The 22,385-nt window shown below is 38.7% G+C and overlaps 1 protein-coding gene across 2 annotated transcripts in view; it reads left to right on the top strand.

The window, feature by feature from the left end:
* Window positions 1–22,385, top strand: part of LOC114030634 (WASH complex subunit 5) — a 69,608-nt gene that overhangs the window by 33,217 nt on the left and 14,006 nt on the right. For both annotated transcript variants that reach the window (XM_027845485.1, XM_027845486.1), the window contains exons 12-23: window positions 1,738–1,850; window positions 2,352–2,518; window positions 2,613–2,688; window positions 5,036–5,146; window positions 7,127–7,267; window positions 8,390–8,470; window positions 9,453–9,554; window positions 10,266–10,445; window positions 12,958–13,082; window positions 20,222–20,384; window positions 21,083–21,185; window positions 21,275–21,354. In XM_027845485.1, coding sequence (XP_027701286.1) covers window positions 1,738–1,850; window positions 2,352–2,518; window positions 2,613–2,688; window positions 5,036–5,146; window positions 7,127–7,267; window positions 8,390–8,470; window positions 9,453–9,554; window positions 10,266–10,445; window positions 12,958–13,082; window positions 20,222–20,384; window positions 21,083–21,185; window positions 21,275–21,354 — 1,442 coding nt within the window. The remainder of the gene's footprint in view (window positions 1–1,737; window positions 1,851–2,351; window positions 2,519–2,612; window positions 2,689–5,035; window positions 5,147–7,126; window positions 7,268–8,389; window positions 8,471–9,452; window positions 9,555–10,265; window positions 10,446–12,957; window positions 13,083–20,221; window positions 20,385–21,082; window positions 21,186–21,274; window positions 21,355–22,385) is intronic.

The raw sequence follows: 22,385 nt of genomic DNA, 5'->3' as shown, positions 1-22,385 counted from the left end.
TCATGCCACCGTTTTTCCTGATTTGTTAACCTCTTTAGTCACAAAAAAGGATTACAAGCATTCCTCACCTTTAACCCTTTCACAGTTCATTCGTTTAATACGCAGGGCCTGAAGTACAAGTGCTGGACGGTTCTCAGATTACAGATTTCACCACCTTTGCTTGCCCATTAGACAGCTTACTTTCACACAAGTGAGCAGTCAGCATTAGCATAAAAAAAGGAACTGAAGACTGATTTTCGAAAAGAATATTCCCAAATCTGAGCACGAAACAAAGTCAGTGGAATGATTTTGAGAACCTTCACTTGCCTCAGGAAAATGTATCTAGGAAAAAAAAGTGGCGACCCTTAGAGAAAAATAATTGTTTTTCAAATGTTAAGTCTTTTATTTTAAAGCCAATATATAAGTTTCTTGCCAGAGTTGTCCAGAAGAGTTGTATTTTTATGTGCTCTATATTTGTTTCTATAGTATATGAGAGCCCTTTATACAGTCAGTGTGCACAGTATATTTATGCCTGTTTATAGGACTTTCAACTTAGTTTTACTCTTTTACATGGTTAGTAGTTGGTAGTTCTAATAATTTGGTTTGTTTTATTGTTTCCTTTTACAGGACCTGATGGGTCATAAAACTCAACCCTCAATGCAAAAAAATACATAGTTACTTTACAGAAACACATTGTTTAGCAAAGTGCTTACTAGTATCTTGTATTTTAGTGGGGGGTGGTGTATGGGGGGGGTGTTGTGTGTGTGTGTGTGCGTGTGTGTGTGTGTGTGTGTGTGTGTGTTTTAACAGAGCCAAGCCGATTACTCTCTCAGTTCCTATTCTTTTTGTTGTATTTCCAGTATTTTTCAAAGCTTACGAATCTATGTCAGTGGTTTTTTATCTTTTTGTTTGTTTAATCATTGATGTATCCTTTTCCTTGCTTTAAGGAAACTCTAATCCTCTATTGAATCTTTAAAATGGTAGCTGTCAACTCAGAAATGGTTTGTCAGTGCTTTAAGCAGTGTAGAATGTAAATCATAAGACTGATAATAAAATGAAATATTACAGGGAGAACATTTGAAGATACACCAAAAAAATCAGAACATAAAAAGGAAGTTTTGTTTGAGTGTGTCACACTCTTCACATCCAAATTTGTGCCATCATTACTCACCTATAAAATCTGAGTAGGAAGGGGCCTCAGAGATCACCTAGTCCGACCCATACCTGCCACATAGCCCCACTGCATCACCGACACTATTGCCAGCTGATCTCATTTTCTCCTAAAACATGTCACTGTCATTCTGCCCCAGATCCTTTGCCCTGACTGTGACTTCTATCTAGACTGCCTCTCACCAGCTACTTCCCCATCTTTACAAATCTGATCGAGTTTTCATGCTGCAGTTCAAGTTGCATCTCATCCACGAAGCAGCCCCTGACAACTCTGCCCACTCTGATTTTTTCCCTGTCCCTCTTCTCATAATACTTGTTTTCTGTGTATGCCACGTGTTTTAAAAATTATATTGTCAGGTAGTTATTTTATTCCTCAAATCTTTACTCTTTAACTTGAGTATAATCTCTTTGAGGGCAAGGACCATACCATATACTTACTTCATAAATGTGAGTGCCTACTGTTGGGCACTTAGTAAATACTTAATAATCATGAACTGAAGTGAGTTTAAACTGAAATATCCTTCAGGATGTTGCAGCGAAAGAAATTACACGTCTTTAGTAATCTTTCTTTTGTTTGCTTATTACCAGAAAATCTACAAGCTTGGTTCCGAGAGATCTCAAAGCAAATATTATCTTTAAATTATGATGATTCCACTGCTGCAGGCAGAAAAACTGTGCAGTTAATACAGGCATTAGAAGAGGTAAGGAAAGTCTTCACATGACAACTGTGCAGTTACCATGCCTTTTATACATAGACCAATTCTTTTGTTTTATCCATTACCATCAAACAAATTTAATTGCAGATAAGTGCCAGCATCTTAAGTATAAACCGAGGTTTATCCTTTGTTAACAACTTTAGAAGTCTTCAGAAACTAAGGTTTTCCTTCCTAAATTAAATGAGAAAATCATAACTGTTGCTCCTAAAATGAAAAAATGTATGTATAATGTGTTTGTGTATGCTATGCAGTTAGTGACCATTTCTATCCAGGTGCCCACATCAGCACTTACTCATCACTTTATAACTTTGCCGATATAAAGGTTTCTAAAGTTATAATTTTGAATATATTGCCAAACAGATCTTAATATTGTTACCATTGCAAGGAGTGGACTGTATTTAAATTTATTTTCTGGGAAAATCAGCACAGAAGAAGGCATTCATAATTTCGAGAAAAGTTAATATTAAATTTATTTCCATCACTCAGGTTCAAGAATTTCACCAACTAGAGTCCAATCTGCAAGTGTGTCAATTTCTTGCTGACACACGGAAGTTTCTCCATCAAATGATCAGAACAATTAACATTAAAGAGGAGGTCTTGATCACTATGCAGATAATTGGTGACCTTTCCTTTGCCTGGCAGTTAATTGACAGGTAATGTGAATTCCTCCCCTGTTAACAAGACATCCGAACAACTTTTAGGCAAAGAGCCTGGCAGACATTCTTATTATTGTGTTCTTCTTTTCAGTTTCACCTTCATCATGCAAGAAAGCATAAAGGTTAACCCTTCCATGGTCACTAAACTTCGAGCTACATTCTTAAAGGTAAGCAGGGCCAAGGTGAGCAGATACTTCACTTCAACAACTGCTGGTAATCTTCTTTATATGTTGACCTCATTAATTCAGTCAATCCTAGATTCCTTCATCTTTGAAAATTCAGTTATGTTGTATCTTTTTTTTTTTCAGATTCCAAATTAACAGTTTTTCCACCAGAGATAGTTTAACAAGACATAAACATTTGTTGCTTAAATTAACATACAAAAATGGGAATTCCTTAGAGAATAATGTAATATGTTATTAAATATCAATAAAACCAATTAAATTTGCTTAATGATCTACATTTAAATAAATTAATTCATTTTATAAAATATTCTAATTTTTTAGTTACTTTCCCTAAGTCCCTATCAGGATTCTTTCTCTCATCATTCCTAGTTACTTAAGAAACTTTAAAGTATTATCTGAGATCCAGGAGTTTATTTATTAGCTGTCTGTGCTGAAGAGTTAAAAGTTAACAGAGTTAGGGTTTTGAATATGTAAATACTGTAGTTCTTTGGCTTATGAACACTGGGTTTAGCTATAATAATAGACCAAGTTTCCCCAAAGATGGAAGAATGGTCTTTGGCAGCTTTTATGTTGGACGCCCCACCTCTCATCAGTAGATAGCATTTAGCCCCTCCATGCCTTAGTTCTTAGTCACTCAGATTGCTAGTGGAACATGTCCCCTGCCTTCTGCTGTTCACAGACATTCTCAGCCTCTATCCTTCCACTCTTCTGAATCACAGAATCATAGAATTAGGAGTTGAAAGACTTGCATCAAAGGTCATCTTGTCAAACTCATTTCTAAAGCCCAAATCCTCTCCTGCAACATCCATAACATGGCCACAGATTTGCATGCTACAATGCAAATAAAATAATATTCATCATGATACTTGATAAAAAAGCCTTTTTTCAAATTCACTCTACTTTTTAAGAAAGATTATGGTTTGTTTCTAATGATGATTCTGCATTTACAGAGAATGTTCCTAGAGGGCTGGAAAAGTGAAATCATTATATTTTACAACATTCTTGTTAATTCATATTTAAATGGAGCATAATAAAACTACTCCCCTGTACCAGCTTTGGCACTTGGAAGATTTTCGAGGTTGTATAGGCACATCATTTATTTTCGTTGTCAGTAATTAGGCTCTATCACCATTTCAATTCTTTTGAGAGGAGAAAAAGGGAAAAGAAGGTGGTCTCAGTACTTAAGAAAATGAGGACTCTCCTTCACCTCATATATCTAAGTGATTCAGTTGCTGTGATACCATGATATAAAGCTCATCTAATGTACTTATTTTTCCAATTCCATAAATGTATTCCATCGAAATGTAGCCTGTGCATGTTGATTGCCTTTACAGCAAAATTCTCTGAGACAAAAATACAAATCCAGCCTTTCTATTTCAAATTATAATAGATACAATTATATAACTTACACAACCCTTAGGAAATACTTATAGTTAACTATCTTTTTAAAAGCAAAATTGGAAAAAATTCCTTTTGAATTCAGTCAAAAATATGAAGAGAATTCTTTAAGGTGTAGTGTTTTTTGGTTTGGCTGAGGGTGTTTATATGACTTTTTGGCCAACCTCAATCATGATGTAATTAATTCAGATAAGTTGAGAAAGAATGGAGAAGTCCTTCTTCCCCTCTATTGAAGGACCTTCCTTTCCCTCACAGACTATGAGTGCCCTCAAAGTATAGAAGCCATAGCACACCGCAGGTCCCTAACTAGTCAGGCCTAAACCTGCCCATTTCTCCATGGTTCTCAGCTTGCTATGTTGTTGGCCCATTCTTCTTTCAGGCTTTGTCCCCTGTAGTTCTTGGTCGTAGCAGAGCCCCCAGGGCTTAAAACCTCTCCCTCTTTCTCCTTAGGGGTCCATCACCATTCCTAGTAGAATGACACTTTCCTTAATCCTCTCTCAATTCCACCAGAAATCTCAGTTTGACCTGGAAATTTTACCCATCTTCGTGGTTAACTTTGCACCCTATTTCTTGATGGGTTAACTACATAACCACCCAGTGCAATGGAGGAAAGGAACACCTTTTTCATTTTGGAGAAACTGATTTTTCTGAAGATTCTGTTCCCCTGATGACTGTGCTAGATTTCTTCCCACTATCCCACTAGCCATAGATTAAAATGATAAGAAAAAGTGCAGAGTCCACTGATGGATAACTGGGACAGCTAGGTAGATGGAGTATGGACTTGGAATCAGAGCTGGGTTCAAGTCCTACCTCATATGCTTACTGGCTGTATGACCCTGAACAAGTTACTTAATCTCTCCCAGCCTCATTTCCTTATCTGTAAAATGAGTATAATAATGTCTGATTATCTCTAACCTTCCTTTCTTCTCAGCTTGCTTCTGCCCTTGACTTGCCCCTTCTTCGCATCAATCAGGCAAATAGCCCTGACCTTCTCAGTGTATCACAGTATTATTCTGGAGAGTTGGTTTCCTATGTAAGAAAGGTAAGAAGTTACTATTGTGCACTTCATTTTTGTTACATAATAACCATTGTGATGATTGAGTGAGTGAAGAATAATACCCTGTTGAAAAAAAAGTTAGAGTCTGTTCTCCCTGAAGCACATGATTTTTTTTTAAGTGGCATGGCAACAATCACTTCATTCCCTACTTAAAAACCTTTGATGGCTAAAATGTAGTGGGCAGAGTAGAGAGAACACTGGCCTTGCAGTCAGAGGACCTGGGCTTAAATGCCACCTCGGATGTTTACTGCCTGTATTGCCTTGGGCAAGTCCTTTAACCTCCTGGGGCCACCATTTCCTTGACTGCAAAATGAGGGAATAGGACAAAGAGGTTTCAGATTCCCCTGCCAGTTCTCGATCTCCGATCCTGACTCAGCTCTAAGGTCCTCTGATTATCCCCATTGCCTTGTACTTCACCTTCTGTCTCCAACCTTCCTTTCCAGCTTGATCTCAAACTCCTCTAGTTTACGCTCTGTACACTCCAAGCGCACAGGACTACTTCCTGTGATTCCTTCCCCAAACACATAGTATGACTTTTCCTCCTCCATCCCTTTGCCCAGAGTGTTGTGTTCACTTTCCATTTACATTGTATGTATTTTATATACGGTTATTGGCGTGTTATCTCTCCTATCAGGATGTGAGCTTTTTGAGGGTAGGGACTGTGTGTTTGCCTTTCTTTGTATCCCCAGTGTTTAGCACTGTGCCTGGCACGTAGTAGGCACTTAATAAATGCTTGTTGACCGACTCATTGTCCTCAAGCAGCTTAATTTTTGTTGGAGAATTGCAACTTGGATATAAATAAACATAGTACAAGGAAAATTGAGACTGGGGAGATTCTTAGTACCTGGGGGGAATCAGGGAAAGATTCATAGTGCAGATGGTAGCTTAGTTGAGCCTTGTTGAAACACAAGGATTCTGAGAGGGTGATGAATGGAAGTGTGTTCCGAAGAGCAAATGGCTTGTGGGATTGTGGAAAATAGCGAGTATTGCATTTAGGGGGTGGCTCATAGCCCAGTGTAGCTGGAAAAGAGTTAATGAATCAAAGCAGCATTTGACGGTGCCCAGCTGGAATTCAGGAGAGATGAGGGGTGGCTTTCTAGATTTGGAAGTCATCTATGTAAAAATAATACTTGTGGAAGGTGACAAAATCCTGAAAAAGAGTCTGTGGAGGGACAGAAGCGGGCAGGCCCAGGACAGCCCCCTGGGGAACACCCCCATTAGGGACAGGAAATGGAGCCTGAGATAGGTGGAGAACCCAGACTGAGCAGCATCTCAGAAGCCAACGGCAGATGGAGAAGGGGGAAAGGGGAGGTGGGGGGGGGGGGCAGGGGAGAAGAAGGAAGCAATAACCGAGCTGTAAAAATCTCAAGGACAAGAAGAATCAAGAAAAAGCTTTCACATTCAGCAGGTAAGAAGTCATTTAAGATGTCATTTACTAGCTTGAAGAGAGAAAAGTTCTAGACAACAGACGGGGCTAGAAACAGAATTTTAAGGGACTCAGAAGTGAGTGGGTAGTGAGGAAGAGGGGGCAGCAAGAGTAGATTTTTTTTATGAATTTGGCAGTGAAAGGAAGGAAAGATTTACGATGATAGCTGGAAGAGTTGGGCAGAGTCAAGTGAGGTTTTTTTTAAGGCTGGACTGGTGAAAGAGCAAGAATACAGTGAGTGATTGATATTAGAAGGACAGCTTGAATATGTATGAGAGACAATCAGTGGTGGCAGAGGCAGGAGGAGAGGGGATCCAGGGCACCGGAAGGCTGGCTTTGGAAAAAGAAAGAGCCACCTCTTCCTCAGAGACAAAAGGAAAGGAGGAAAAGATGTGACAGTGTATTGGGCCTGTAAGTTATGTAGTTGGGGAGAAGAGAGAATTTATGGCAGAAAGCCCTTGTTTTCATCTTAACAAAGATATTCAGTGAGTGGGGCTACCCAGTTAATGCCTTTTTTTCCCTTTATTTCTTCTTTAAAGGTTTTGCAAATTATTCCAGAAAGTATGTTTACTTCTCTTCTGAAGATCATAAAGCTTCAAACCCATGATATCATCGAAGTGCCTACCCGGCTAGACAAAGACAAACTAAGAGACTATGCCCAGCTGGGCCCACGATACGAGGTTCCTTTGACATTTAAAGTTTTGCATTTTTGTGTTTTGGACCAGACATCATAATATCACCCCCATGCCCATCCAGTGAAAATCCACACACATGAAAATCCATCTTGATTCCAAAGACCTTCACTGAGGGAGACCTTTTTACTTTGCCAACCCCTTCCATGACTTCACCAATTCCTAGCCTTGGGAAAACCTTCATTTCATTATTACCCAGCTTCCTCAGACTGGGGTTTTTTTTTTTTTGTTTTTTTTTAGGCAATTGGGGTTAAGTGACTTGCCCAGGGTCACACAGCTAGTAAGTGTCAAGTGTTTGGTCTGAGGCCAGATTTGAACTCAGGTCCTCCTGACTTCAGGGCCAGTGCTCTATCCACTGCACCACCTAGCTGCCCCCAGACTGGGTTTTAAGGTCCTTTGGTCCTGTTGTTTTCAGTGGAGGCTGGCCACAGCTCGTCACAGTCCCCTATATGATCTTCTCTTAAAGATGATTACCAAATTTTTCTTCAGTTTAAATAGTCTCTGTAGGCTAAATAGTTGGTCCCATCTATACTGCCTCAAAGACTGTTTTTTCTACCTAGGCCTAGACAGAAGGTTGAAAAGCTGTGTAGAGTGAAAGTTGGGAATGAAACTGATTCTGGTTAAGTATTCAGATCAGTTCAGTGGGAACTCAACCACAAATCCCTAAATCTAAGAACTCAGCCTTCCTTCCTACTCCCAACTGTCAGCCTTTAGGACAGGGTCCTCACATCTGCTTCCTTTTTTTCCAAAGTGGCTTTTGTTGATGTTCAGAGAGCCAGTTGGGAGACCAAGAAGAAATAAGAACATTTTCAGACTCTTAAAATATAATTAAAAGAGACCTTGGAGATCATCCAGTCCAGTTCTCTTATTTCACAAAGGAGGAGCCCAAGGCCCAGAGAAGTTAAGTGGCTTAACCACAGTCAAACAGTGGGTGGTAGGACCAGTGCTGGCATCCAGTCTAGTGTCATTACTGTCAGTTCAGCCAAGGGTTGAAGAGACAGACATCCACCTCCCTGTTCCCTTCAGCCACTCGGCCGATCATTGATGTTTCTTTTGCTTTCCTTAAAAATGGCTTCTCTCATTTATCTTAATCGTTTTTTTCCATTAAAGGTCGCCAAGCTTACCCATGCTATTTCCATTTTTACTGAAGGCATCTTAATGATGAAAACTACTTTGGTTGGTATTATCAAGGTAATAACCCCTTGAGGGCCCTTTCTTACCTTCAGAGTCAGAAAGCAGATTATTCCACTGCTCACATCTGCTTGCCTACAAATAGAAAACTGTCACAACTTGCAGATGGTGGCCCATCCCATTCACTGGTCAATGACTCACTTTTTTGTTTTGACACTTCTATTTGCATGCTGGATTGGGAATTGGGAGCTGAAAGTCCTGTCTCCATTGCTTCACTGTGGGATCTTGTTCATCATTTTCTTTGTGTATTGACAATGGAAAGGGATAGTAAGGCTGTGTTTTATATCATGCTTAAAGTTGGTCTTAGAGCTACTTGGTTCTACATCTGTACAGAAAATAGAATATATTGCTTTAGAAGTTATCTGGATATTGGAGCAACTCTTTTCAATGTTTCCTAAAAAAAAAGAAAATATCTCTAAGCCCTTACATTAAAGAATAATAGTTTATAACTTCGAATTAATAAATGTGAAAACACACACACACACACACACACACTCTCACACACTGATAGTTCACACATGGACTTAACTTTCTCCTAAAGTACATTGATGTGAAAGCTGCTCATTTAAGTTCAGATCCATTCCCTTTGTTTCTTCCAGCCACCTTCATCCAGTGCCACAATTAGATACTTGTTCATTTCTCTTAAAGTAATTGTTCATCTTATTAATCATTAAAATTAATAGTTTATGACTACGAATTAATAAATGTGAAAATTTCAGAACAAATTGAAATCTCATTAAGGGCAAGCACCTTCACAGTATCAGCTAGTAAAACTGTCAGTGTCCCTGTATCCCCCTAAACAAAACAAATCCCAAATTAGTAGTTGTTTAAGGAAAAGCCTAGAGTCTTCAGCTGTGAGTTTGAGAATTACCTTATTGTCCTTTAGAAGTCACCCTCTGTTAGAGTTCTTAAAAAGTTTGTCTAATTGGTTTGTCCTTTTGTTTCCTAATTGGTTTGTCCTTTTTTTTTGGTTCTGACTTAGGTGGACCCAAAGCAGTTATTAGAAGATGGGATAAGGAAGGAACTGGTTAAACGTGTTGCTCTTGCTCTTCATAGGGGACTCATCTTTAACCCTCGGGCCAAGGTACCACCAGAGCAGTTTAAAACAGTCCCTTTTCTGTATGTGTCACATAAAACAGTACAGAATGTGATTTTTATATCATATGTGCAACCAAAGTTATCCATTCATATTTTAATAACTCACTTTTAAAAAATAAACAAAGAATTGTTTGTATGACCTCCCCTCCTCTGTTAGTTAGTCCACCCATATTCAGCTTTTGAACTTACACTTAAGATTCAGAAAAATCACTCACATTTAAAGGCATCCCAGACTTCTAAGGGACCTTGCTTTGCCTTAGCTGATAGAGAATGTGATTCATTGTCTCTGGAGAAGGGGCCCAAAATTTACAAGTGAAAAGTATTTCAAATATATTAAGTTTTAAATGCTTAAGACCACATATGTAATTAGCAAGTGATTTTCTATACTAAATTAGCCTTAAAAACAAGTTATAAAAACTGCCAACCTTTACTAAATTTTGTGAAGACATCTCTTCCACGGCAATTACGGTGGCAAAAAAGAATGAAACCAGCATTCTTTTCTACTCACCTGACAACTGTTGCTCCCCAAGATGAGGTAGAAAGTAGCTTTTTCCAAAGTTATTTTAAGCTTTGGCTTTGCATGCATGTTGAGGAATCATTTAATGTTACCTCTTCATTTTCTTCTAGGTTAATATAAATTGGAGTAAAACACACAACCTATCCCATTTAATGGACTTAATCTTTCTGTTTTGCACAGCCGAGTGAACTGATGCCCAAGTTGAAAGACATGGGAGCTACCATGGATGGATTCCATCGTTCTTTTGAATACATCCAGGACTATGTCAATATTTATGGTCTCAAGATTTGGCAGGAAGAAGTATCTCGGATTATTAATTATAATGTGGAACAAGAGTGCAATAACTTCTTAAGAACAAAGGTATTTAATTTGTAGATTGATGATTTATTTGAATGGATTTGGGGTATATCAGAACCGTAATGATACAGAAACTGAAAAAACTCAGAAATACCAAAAATATATTAAAAAAATAACTCCTTAAAGCAGTTGATAGAAATATGAATTGGTCATTTAGCCAATATTTAGTATTCACTCTGTTCTAGATAGTGGTACCTCAAGGAGATTGAAAAGAAATAAAATATGGCCTTTGTCCTTAAGGAGCTTATATTACTAATAGATAAGAAATAAAGACAAATGACTACAATACAAAATAACTTGTGATAAGTGTTGTGTTATATTTTGGTACAATTCAAGGGCTATAGGAATCCAGAGGAGAAACATCATCCATAGTCAGGATAATCTGAGGCTTCACATATGGGTGGCATTCATACCAGGCTTTGAAGGATAGGTATGATTTCGGTATGTGAAGATGAGTGGAAGAGGGCATTTCAGCCAGAGAAAACAGCCTGAACAGACTTACAATAAAGAGCCATGATTCCAACAAGGTAAATTAGAAAGTGGGGATGTTAGAGGCAGAGAAATTAGCCTAGTAAATTATTGCAGTGGTCTAAGCAAGATGAATGAATCGATTTAAGAAGAAAAAAAAAAGATCTTATTATGTGCAGAGTACTGGGGATGCAAAGAGAAAAATAAAATCATCCCTGCCCTCGAGGACCTCACGTTCTAATTGAGAGAGAAAACAAATACAAGAAGGTCAGCTTCAGAGCAGATGTAGGGAGTGGGTTAGAAGCGGAGCCAGGACTCTGGATTCCTTCCCAGAGGAATTGAAATGAAGGGTCAGCATCCAACCAGGAAGGGCAAAGAGGAAGGTAGCACTGGTGGGAAAGTTGGGAGGGAAGTAGCTGCATCTTCATGGCCCACAGGATGGTATCCAGGCCAGGCAGGCTGGAACAAAGCAACAGCCCCCTCCACCTCTGCCCACCTCTAGGCCTCCAGGACTGGATTAGAGTGGAATGATGTATGACCTCAGGCAAATCACTTAAACTCCCAGAACTCTGCTTTCTCCACCTACAGAATAAGGGGTTGTCTAGCTGACTTTTGGGTCCTTTGCTACCTAGATATATGATTTTATGATCATCTGAACTAGGTTGGTGGCACTGGAAATAGAAAAAAAGGACAAAAATACACTATGAAGGCATAGGAGAGTCAGGATGTGTGTGGCAAGAGCTTTGGGCTTGGAATCAGGAAATGAGTAAACATCGAGGAATCTCAATAAGTAAACATTTATTAAGCGGCCTACAAACTGTATGACCTTCAGCACATCATTTCAACGTCTCTAAATTTGTTTTCTCACTTGTAAATGGAGGTAATAACCATATGAAGAACCTACCTCCCAAGGTTATAGCAAGAATCAAATGAGATAATGTATTTAAAATACTGTGAAAACCTTAAAATTTTATAAAAATGTCAACTATTGTTATTAAGGAACAGTCAGCAGGACTCAGCAACTCATTGAATATGGGAGTATATAAAGATTACTCTTTATCAAATCACTTGGATTCAGAGAACGATGATGCCATTAATAGAAATAGAGAAATAAGGAGGAAGATTTTGTATTGGATGGTAATGGGAAAGGAAAAATAATGATTTCATTTTTAGAAAGATCAAATTTGGGTTGATAGGACTTAAAGGTATAAAACTTGAGCTAGTACTTTTTTTTTTTTTTTTTTTTTTTTTGGTGAAGCATTTGGGGTTAAGCGACTTGCCCAGAGTCACACAGCTGGGAAGTATTATATTATGTGTCTGAGGCCGGATTTGAACTCAGGTCCTCCTGACACCAGAGCCAGTGCTCTATCCACTATGCCACCTAGCTGCCCCAGAGCCAGTACTTTTAAAGGTCCAGTTAGAGCCAGGAAAGAGGGCAAGGCCTGAGATGCTTATTTGGGAATCACCATGTAGAAATGAAAGAAGCCATGGGAGAAGATGAGCTCACTTAGAGCTGTTTTATAAAAACTTTAGCGAAGCAGATTGCACAAGTTCCTCCAGTAACCTATTCTATAATTTGACAATTATATAGTCACTGCCCTTGAGTTGTTTAGTTTATGGAATTAAACGTATCCCATACTCTTTCTCATTTTCATATTTTAGGATAGAAGTTTATCATGAGTAATAGTTATAAACATACACTTAAACTACTCCCACAGGACAGGTAATAACAATAATAATATAACACATTGAGAAAGATCATATTCATAGCACAAAAACTACATTTCTCTGGCCATATTGTTAACCCTTCCCCAATCTTGTAGGAGACTACAAGGCCACTTAAATTTGGTCATTTTTTTCTCACCTGTATAGAAAGTGTTATGTTATGTTGCTTGCAGACTGTTAGACTAATTTCGACTTTGGAAAAGGCTTTGAAAAAAAGGAGCATTTATTTTTGTCATTCTTCATGCTGTTATGATTGTAGCAAGAAATGATTATTTAAAAAATCTAACCTAATCTAAAATATGCATATGGCTTTCATTTTTAGATTCAAGATTGGCAAAGCATGTATCAGTCTACTCATATTCCTATACCAAAATTCACTCCTGTTGATGAATCTGTAACTTTTATTGGTCGACTCTGCAGAGAAATACTACGGATTACAGACCCCAAGTAAGTATATTTGAGCTGTGCTAAATCTTGGGCACTCTGGATAATTTAAATCTCTTTGTATAGTGAGGAAAAAGCCCTCGATTTAGATATCTAAGCTCAAATATTAGCCCTGCCTACACTAAGTAATCAGGAGCAAGTCACTTAATTTTTCTAATCGTCAGTTTACTTTCTGTAAACTGGATATAATGCTGTTAGTACTTCTACCTCAGAATATTATTGTGACAGAAACTCTTTACACCTTAAAGCAACATATAAATGTATAAATTTATAAAATATAAAAATGATAAATATATATCTGTACAAAGGAAGGTATAACTGTCATTTTTTATACAGTAGTTAAGCACTTGTTTTATGTATCCAGATTACATGCTTTCTCAAGTTCCTTAAAAATCACACTCACTGGCAAAAAAGAAATCTCTATGGTTGTTCAAAATGCTCTGCAAAATAATCCTTCTTTGTTCTTACTCCATTGCTAAAGATTCATAGAAATACTTGAGAAATTCACCATTGATCTGGCGGCTTGCCAGGGTGATAGATGGCTTCTTTTTTTTTTCTTTTCTTTTTCTTTTTTTAATTTATTTTTAGTTTTCAACATTTACTTCCACAAGATTTTGAGTTCCAAATTTTCACCCCATCTCACCCCTCCCCCCACCCCAAGATGGCATGCATTCTGAATACCCCTTCCCCTAGTCTGCCCTCCCTTCTGTCTCTCCCTCCCTTCTCTTATCACCTTCCCCTTCTATTTTCCTGTAGGGCAGGATAGATTTCTGTACCCCATTTCCTATATTTCTTATTTCCCAGTTGCATGTGAAAACATTTTTTTTTAAACATGTGTTTTTAAAACTTTGGGTTACAAATTTTCTCCCTTCCTCCCTCCCCACCCACCGTCATTGAAAAGACAAGCAACTAAATATGGGTTATATATGTACAGTTATGCAAAGCAATTCCATAGTAGACATGCTGTGAAAAACTAACTCTATTTCCCTTATTCCTATTCTGCCCCCCATTTATTCTATTCTTTTTTTTGACCCTGTCACTTCTCAGAAGTATTTGCTTCTGATTACCCCCTTCCCCAGTCTGCCCTCCTCTCTATCATCCCCCTACTCTCTTGTCCCCTTTCCCCTCTATTTTCCTGTAAGGTAAGACAGATTTCCATACCCAGTTGAGTGTGTATGTTAATTCCCTCCTTAAGTCAAATCCTATGAGAATAAGATTCACTCATTCCCTCTCACCTTTCCCCATTTCCCCTCCACTGTAAGAGCCTTTTCTTTTCTGTTTTTTGTGATATAATTTACCCTGTTCTACCTCTCCCTTTCTCCTCCTAGTGTAATCCTCTCTCACCCCTTAATTTTATCCTCTAGATATGACCCCTTCATCTTTAACTCACCCTGTGCCCTCTATCTCTCCCTCTCTCTCTCTCTCTCTCTCTGTATATATATATATATATATATATACATACATATATATATATATGTCTATATATATCTACATACACACACACACACACACACACACATATAATTTTTTCCCTCCAACTACCCTAATACTGACAAAGGTCTCATGAGTTACAAATATCATCTTTCCATGCAGGAATGTAAACAGTTCCACCTTAATAAGTCTCTTATGATTTCCCTTTCCTGTTTACCTCCTCATGTTCCACTTGAGTCTTGTACTTGAAAGTCAAATTTTCTATTCAGCTCTGGTCTTTTCATCGAGAATGCTTGAAAGTCCTCTATTTCATTGAATGACCATTTTTACCCCTGAAGGATTATACTCAGTTTTGCTGGTTAGGTGATTCTTGGTTGTAATCCTATCTCTTTTGCCCTCCGGAATATTATATTCCATGCCCTGTGGTCCCTTAATGTAGAAGCTGCTAAATCTTGTGTTATCCTTATTGTGTTTCCACAATATTTGAATTGTTTCTTTCTGGTTGCTTGCAATATTTTCTCCTTGACCTGAGAACTCTAGAATTTGGCTACAATATTCCTAGGAGTTTTCTTTTGGGGATCTCTTTCAGGAGGAGATCGGTGGATTCTTTCAATTTCTGTTTTGCCCTCTGGTTCTAAAATATCAGGGCAGTTTTCCTTGATGATTTCTTGAAAGATGATGTCGAGGTTCTTTTTTTGATCATGGCTTTCAGATAGTCCAATAATTTTAAAATTCTCTCTCCTGGATCTATTTTCCAGGTCAGTTGTTTTTCCAATGAGGTATTTCACATTGTTTTCTAATTTTTCATTCTTTTGGATTTGTTTTACAGTGTCTTGATTTCTCATAAAGTCACTAGCTTCCAATTGCTCCATTCTAATGTTTACGGAAGTATTGTCTTCAGTAATCTTTTGGACTTCCTTTTCCATTTGGCCAGTTTTGCTTTTTAGGGCATTCTTCTCCTCATTGGCTTTTTGGACCTCTTTTGCCATTTGGGTTAGGCTATTTTTTAAGGTGTTATTTTCTTCAGTATTTTTTTGGGTCTCCTTTAGCAAGCTGTTGACTTGTTTTTCATGGTTTTCTTGCATCACTCTCATTTCTCTTCCCAGTTTTTCCTCTACTTCTCTTACTTGCTTCTCAAAATCCCTTTTAAGCTCTTCCCAGGCCTGGGACTGATTCATTTTTTCTTGGAGGCTTTGGATGTAGGAGCTTTGACTTTGTTGTCTTCTTCTGGTTGTATGTTTTGATCTTCTTTGTCACCAAAGTGAGATAATATAGTCTGACTCTTTTTGCGCTGCTTACTCATGATCCCAGCCAATTACTTGAGTTTTAAACTTTTTGTTAAGGTAAGAGTCTATTTCCAATGTGGAGAATGTGCTGTCCCAAGCTTTGGGTGTTTGTACAGCTGTTCTCAGAGATACTTCTAGGGACCTGTAAATTTTCAGTTCTTCCAAGGTGGTATGGTAAAGGGCGAGGTGTTTCCTCTCCACCACCACAACAAGCTCCACCACGCCAGCGCTCCTCCTTGCCCCAGGACCCCCCCTCAGAACTGTAACCCAGAACCAAGCACAGGCAGAGCAAGAGATTCCTGCGTCGGCACTGGCAAAATATCCTTGCAATCCCCCTCTGATCAACCACTCGATTCCCCCTCAGTCTGTGGACCAGAAGCTCAGGAGGCAGCCACTGCCCCAGAGACCAGGCTCGGGACTTGTGGCTGAGATCTAGCTCTTTGTCTCACTGCAATCACAGACTTTTCCCACTGACCTTCTAAGTTATCTTTGGCGTTCCTAGGTTGAGAAGTCTGGAAACCGCCACAGCTGCCCGCAATTCAGTCCTCTGAGGCCTGCTCCAGGGTCACTGCGGCTTGCAAACCCATGCCACACTGCACTCCTTTCCCCGCCTGGCGTGATACACCTTTCTGATCAACCATCCAGGCTGTCTTGGGCTGGAAATTTGTTTCACGCTGTCTTTTTGTGGGTTCTGCTGCTTTAGAATTTGTTTAGAGCCATATTTTTACAGGTATTTGGCGGAGTTTGGGGGAGAGCTCAAGCAAGTCACTGCTTTCATTCCTCCATCTTGGCTCCGCCCCCATGTCTCAATAGATGGCTTCTGTTCAGCCCCTTCAGTCTCTTCAGACACCTCTCCTTTTCTTCCCCACAGAATGAGTGATGACTGGGTCACTAAGATTTTGTCCCGAAGAGCTCTCAGTGCCTTGTTGAGTGAAGTTCTCATCATTTCTATTTTGTCAGCCAGTTCTTTCTTTGTCAGAATTTAATACAGAATAGTAAAACCTCTCTTTACTCCCTCCACCTTTCTCAAAGGTAAAACTGTAATCAAAAAAAAGATTTTTTTTGTCCATTCTCACTAGTAATTCTCATTTCTGTAAATCTCTATAATAATATATAACAAGTGTCATTTATATAGAGACTGTAATCTGCATTGGGATGCATTGGGACCATTGAGCTGGTCCATCAGTACATATATCTTGGATGGACACTACTATTGAACAGTGAACTGAGCCCAGGACTGAATAGGAGTAAGAGAGTAAACTAGATTTTATTTGGGAAGCTAGACTAGGCTTTCAGTAATCTCAAGCTACTTTGATGACACAATAGAGCATGAAACCTAGAGTCAAGAAGACCTGAGTTCAAATTCAGCCTCAGAGACTTACTAGCTATGTGATGACCCTAGAAAAGTCACTTAACCTCTGTTTGCCTTAATGACCAGAGCTCACATAAGTCTTCCTGTGTCTTTCCACATTCTCCATAGACATTTCCTACTAAGGCACAGTTATATTTCATTACATTCATGCACCTAGATTTCTTTCATTCCTCAAATGATAGGCATCTAGTTTTTTTCTTTGTTCTTTGCTACTAGAAAAAGTACTGCTAAAAATACTTTGTCATATATGAGATCTTTTAGTCTTTGACCTCCTTTGAGCATGTGCCTAGGGATCTCTGGGTCAAAGATGATGAACATTTTAATCATTTTCTTAGTCTTATTCAAAATCGCTTTCCAGAATGGTGTCTCACTTCTACCAACAGTGTCTTCCACAACTCCTGCAACATTGATTATTCCCATCTTTTGTCATCGTTGACAGTTTGCTAGGTTTAAAGTGAAAATACCCATCTTTTTACCCCCCAGTATTCTCCCAGGAAGGCAATATGGTTACAAATCATAGAATGCCATGAGCTCCAAAGAATCAGAATTGTGCATTACCCAAAGGGCAATGGTGAACATAAATAGGCTACAATTCTTTTTGTGTCCCCATCTCCTAGTGGAGTACCTTGTACATTGTAGATGATTAACATTTGCTGAATTAAATTATTGACAAGGCATCAGCATAAAACAGATGAACCAGGAAACGCACAGTTGCAAAAGTTGTTGAGCTAGTCATGTCACAAAAGTGAAGGATAATAGATAGACAGCATGAGTGTTGCCCTCATACTCCTTGATGTTAAAAGACCTTCAGGAAAACTTATGGTTCCTTTACAAGGATTTATGAGAGGACATGGACAGAAATTACACAAAATGAGATTGTGGGATCTGTGCCCTTGGAAGAAATAATCACATCTGTGGGATTATGGATTCTCTGAAGTATTAATGTTTTCTATAAAGGTTTATGGTTTGTAAAAACACTTTCCTCCCGATAGCCCCAGAGATAGGGAGTGCAAGTATTATCATCTTTATTTAACAGATGGAGAAACTGAGGCTCAGAGAGATGAAATAATTTGCCCATCTCACCTGCATTCAATTAATAAGCATTCCTCAGAGGCCTGATGCATGCCAGGCATTATGCCAGGCACTGGGGATACAACAACCAGAATGACACAGCTCCTTACCCCCAAGGAGCTATTTAATCAGGAGAGAAAGTGCCTACATAAATATATACAAAGGGATCAGTCTAGGGACTGAACCCATGATGTCATTGATAGAGGAAGTGTCCAGATGAGGAAATGCAGCCCATGTAGGTCAGCACCTTGTGTGCTAATTATATTAGAGAATTGCCTAGAATACTGATAGGTTAAGTGACTTGCTGAAAGTCATTGGTAGGATGGGGAAAGCATTTATTAAGCTCCTATTATGTGCTTTGCACTGTACTGAGCACTTTACAGATATCTCATGGAGACTTAAACCCAGGTCTTTCTGGTTTGGAGGCCAGCTCTCTACTATGCCACACTTGCACCTTTAAATACAAAGTACATGCAGAATAAATACAAGATACATTTACAAGGGGAGGACTCTAGTAGCTGGAGACAGGGGCAGGGAGAGAGATCAGGAAAGGCCAGTGTTTGGATAGTCCGGGGAAGAACAGTGAAGAGTCAAGGACATTGCCAAAGTTGGGAACCCAGAATTCTGTAAGAATGGTGGTGACAGAAGAAGGGAAATTCACAAGCAGAATGGTCTTGGCCTCAGCAGTTTTTGAACCCAAGTCTCCTGGCTTGTGACTCAGTGCCTTTTTGCCATAACACACTACAGCATCACTCCCAGAATCTTCATTTGGTCAAGATAGAGAAAAATTGATTGGACAATCGTATGGTTAGGCAGTTTCACAAGTGTATAGCACTGTCCTGGATACTATAGCATTGTGATTTTGATAAAATGCCACAGTAGTTGACCAAACCCAAAGTGTGTTGATAAATAAATTGATATCACCTTCAGCCCCAGGGCTCTTTCATCTTGCATTCTATATGAAACTTTCCTGATCCCAGAACCCTGGCTCAAAGTACAGAGACCTAAAAACCCTACTGGGCCTTTCCGTTCCTGGAGGTGATTTACTTCTGTAATAGTAGCTGACATTCTTCTGGAGCGCTTTAATGTTGTCAGAGTGCCTTAGGTACATTATCCCTTGGTCAAGGAACATCTAAAAAGGGAAGTGATGATTCATCCCAAAGAGCTTTAGGAACAAGTCACAGACCACCCTGACTTGCTCTTTTGATAGAGTTACTAAACTAGTAGATCAGAGAGGGGTAAAAATATAATTTGCCTAGATTTAAGCAAACATTTGGTGTATAAAGTATTTCATATAATTGTCGTGGAGGAGATGGAGAGATGTGGACTAGACTAATAGAGTTTGATGTATTCTGAGCTGGTTGAGTGGTCAGAATCAAAGAGTAGTAATTAGTAGTTCAATGTCAGCTTGGCAGAATTCCCCAGCAGAGTGCCTGAAGGATCTTGGGCTTGGTCCTGTGCTGCTGAACTTTTTTTTCCTGGTGATTTGGATAAAGGGATAGTTGGCACACCATCGCCTTTTCATTTGCTACAAAACTGAGAGGAGATGCACTGGACAGTAGAGTCAAGATCCAAAAAAGATCCCTCATGGTGCAGTGGAAAGATCATCAGTTCTGGAGTCAGAGGGCTGGCTGCCATAAGGCTCTGTTTTCTCTACAGCCTTTTGGCATTTATGTATGGGGCTGTGTGGAAATTTATGGTACATTCTAGGCTACAGATCTTTCTTTATTGCAAAAGATTCTGCTGATAGGATTCCAAAGCACAAAGTTGATCACACCAGTTTTATGGTTTAAGTCAAGTAGAATAAAGAGTCATGCGACGGATTTTTTTTTCTGCTTTCAAGTAGTTGTGTTCATATTGGACAGATAAATAAGGTAAGTCAAGGCTTATCACTAAGTCTTGATTCCTAAAACCCCTACAGAATTCAATTCACCTTAAAATGCTTGTGTCCATTTTTGTTTTTGTTTTGTTTTGTTACCTAGAACAACTTCTTATATTGATCAGCTGAACACTTGGTATGACTTGAAGACTCACCAGGAAGTGACCAGCAGCCATCTTTTCTCAGAAATCCAAACCACCTTAGGCACCTTTGGGCTGAATGGATTGGATAGGCTCTTATGTTTTATGATTGTCAAAGAATTACAGGTGAGACTGACTTAGGGTCCCACTTGTCCTCCCTCTGTGTACATCTGATTAGCCTCAAGAGAGATGAAAGTCAGTGGTGCTGAATGAGTGACTAGAAATTTTTCTTCTAATTTTTTTGTATCTGTAAATCCTGCTTCATAGAATTACCAATAAGAACAAATGGATATTTCTTGAACCCATTTAATTACATTTTAGTTCTTATAAACAAAAGCTTTTATCTTGTGAGACATCAATTTGATATGTTAGAAGCGGATGAGCTCCCTAGCCAGAGATCTTCCTAATGGGAACTGTCAGTACCTCGTTTCTTCTGTGTTCCAAACTGTAAATGAAAAGCAGTGTGGTATAACAGAAAGAGCAGCTAACTGAATTTAGAGCCAAGCAAGCTTGGCTCAAACCCTGGCTCAGCTTCCTACTGTTTGTGTGACTTTCAACGGGTCATTTCCCTTCTTTGGGCTTTACTTCCCTCAACTGTTTAAAAAAAAAAAATGAGGGTTATACCAGGTAAACTGGAAGGTCCCTTCAAATGCTAATATTCTAAGTCCAATGATCTGTCATGACAACTACAGGTTTTCTAAGTTTCTTATATACTTTAAAAACACATTTAAAAATTGAAGCATGTAATCTTTTTTTTTTTAATTTCCATAGTATTTAAGCTTTTGGTCATTTTCTTTTTTCTATTTTAATTTGCTTTTCTGTAGAATTTCCTCAGTATGTTTCAGAAAATTGTGCTTAGAGACAGAGCTGTTCAGGATACTTTAAAGGCCCTTATGAGTGTCATCAGTCCCCTAAAAGGCATTGTAGGTAAGTGCCTTTCATCTGATTTGTCAGCAAGTCTAATGTCCATCCTCTCTCTGATTTACTAACTAGCTGATTGTGTCTTACCTTTCCAGCAAATGCAAATAAAACTTATTTTTCTGCTATTGCCAAAACTCAGAAGATTTGGACACCATATCTTGAAGCTATCATGAAGGTAAGCATGTTTTTAAGTTAAGCATTGTGGCCTTTTTTTTTCCCTTTAACAAACGTGATAGTTTATCAAAACTTGAGGATTCTGTTTTCTCACAAGTACCTCACTTTCCTGTCATTTAAAGTAACTCAGTGTCACCCTCCTTTCTATATTTATTTACTTCTTTCACTCCTCTCTCTGGAGCCATTCTTATAGTTGGCCCATCCTTGCTTTCTTCAGAATGCTTTTATTCTTGTAAAGAAGAATGTACCCTTGTAGCTGTGATGGCAGAAATGATGGTCATTAACTTCCCGAGTAAAATCCTCCCTCCCCCTCTCTTTGTAATGAGGTAAAGTTCATCTGGTAAAAAACACATTAAGCTAATCTTTTTGGTTACAGAACCAAATGTTTGTATATTGGAATGTAATTTATGGTCCGTTGTGTGTGTAGATGTTAGGAGCCTGAGCTATTTGGAACGTGAAATCTGTCAACAGAACACTGTGTCTTGGGTGTGAACTAAGAAAAATAAAAGTGATGAGGATTATTTGGTGTTTTTGAACAACATTATTATAACCTCCTTACTTTAGGACTCTGACAATCAAAAAGTGTGGTTCAGGGACTTGTCAGTCTTCTGAGAGGAACAGCATGTTGTGGTGGAAAGAGCCCAGGATTTGAAGAGAGAGTACCAGGGCTCAAATTCCAGCTCTGCCGATGTGTGACCTTAGGCAAAGTCACTTCATCTCTCTGGGCCTCAGTTTCCTCATCTTTAAAATAAGGGATTGGACTGGATATTATCCATGGCCCCTTTCTTAGTTAAATACTATCTTCTGCATTCTAATCTCTTCTTTTGTGAGAATCTGCCTCGTAAACATAGTTTGTTCTTGGCATTTAACTAAAATAACTTCAAAAAATGTCATTAACTATCCAGACATCATCTCATTGGAGTTTCATATAAAGCAGCATCCTTTTTTTTCCATATGTACATATGTTAAAAAAGGTACATTGTGACTTTGGGGCATTTTCTTCTTTAGAAATACTTTACAAATGACCCGGAG

This window comes from Vombatus ursinus, unplaced genomic scaffold (genome assembly GCF_900497805.2).
Source record: "Vombatus ursinus unplaced genomic scaffold, bare-nosed wombat genome assembly UNPS02014973.1, whole genome shotgun sequence".
In the NCBI taxonomy this organism is placed as follows: Eukaryota; Metazoa; Chordata; class Mammalia; order Diprotodontia; family Vombatidae; genus Vombatus; species Vombatus ursinus.
Note: the sequence above shows the minus strand (reverse complement) of the source record. Positions and strands in the feature narration are given on the sequence as shown.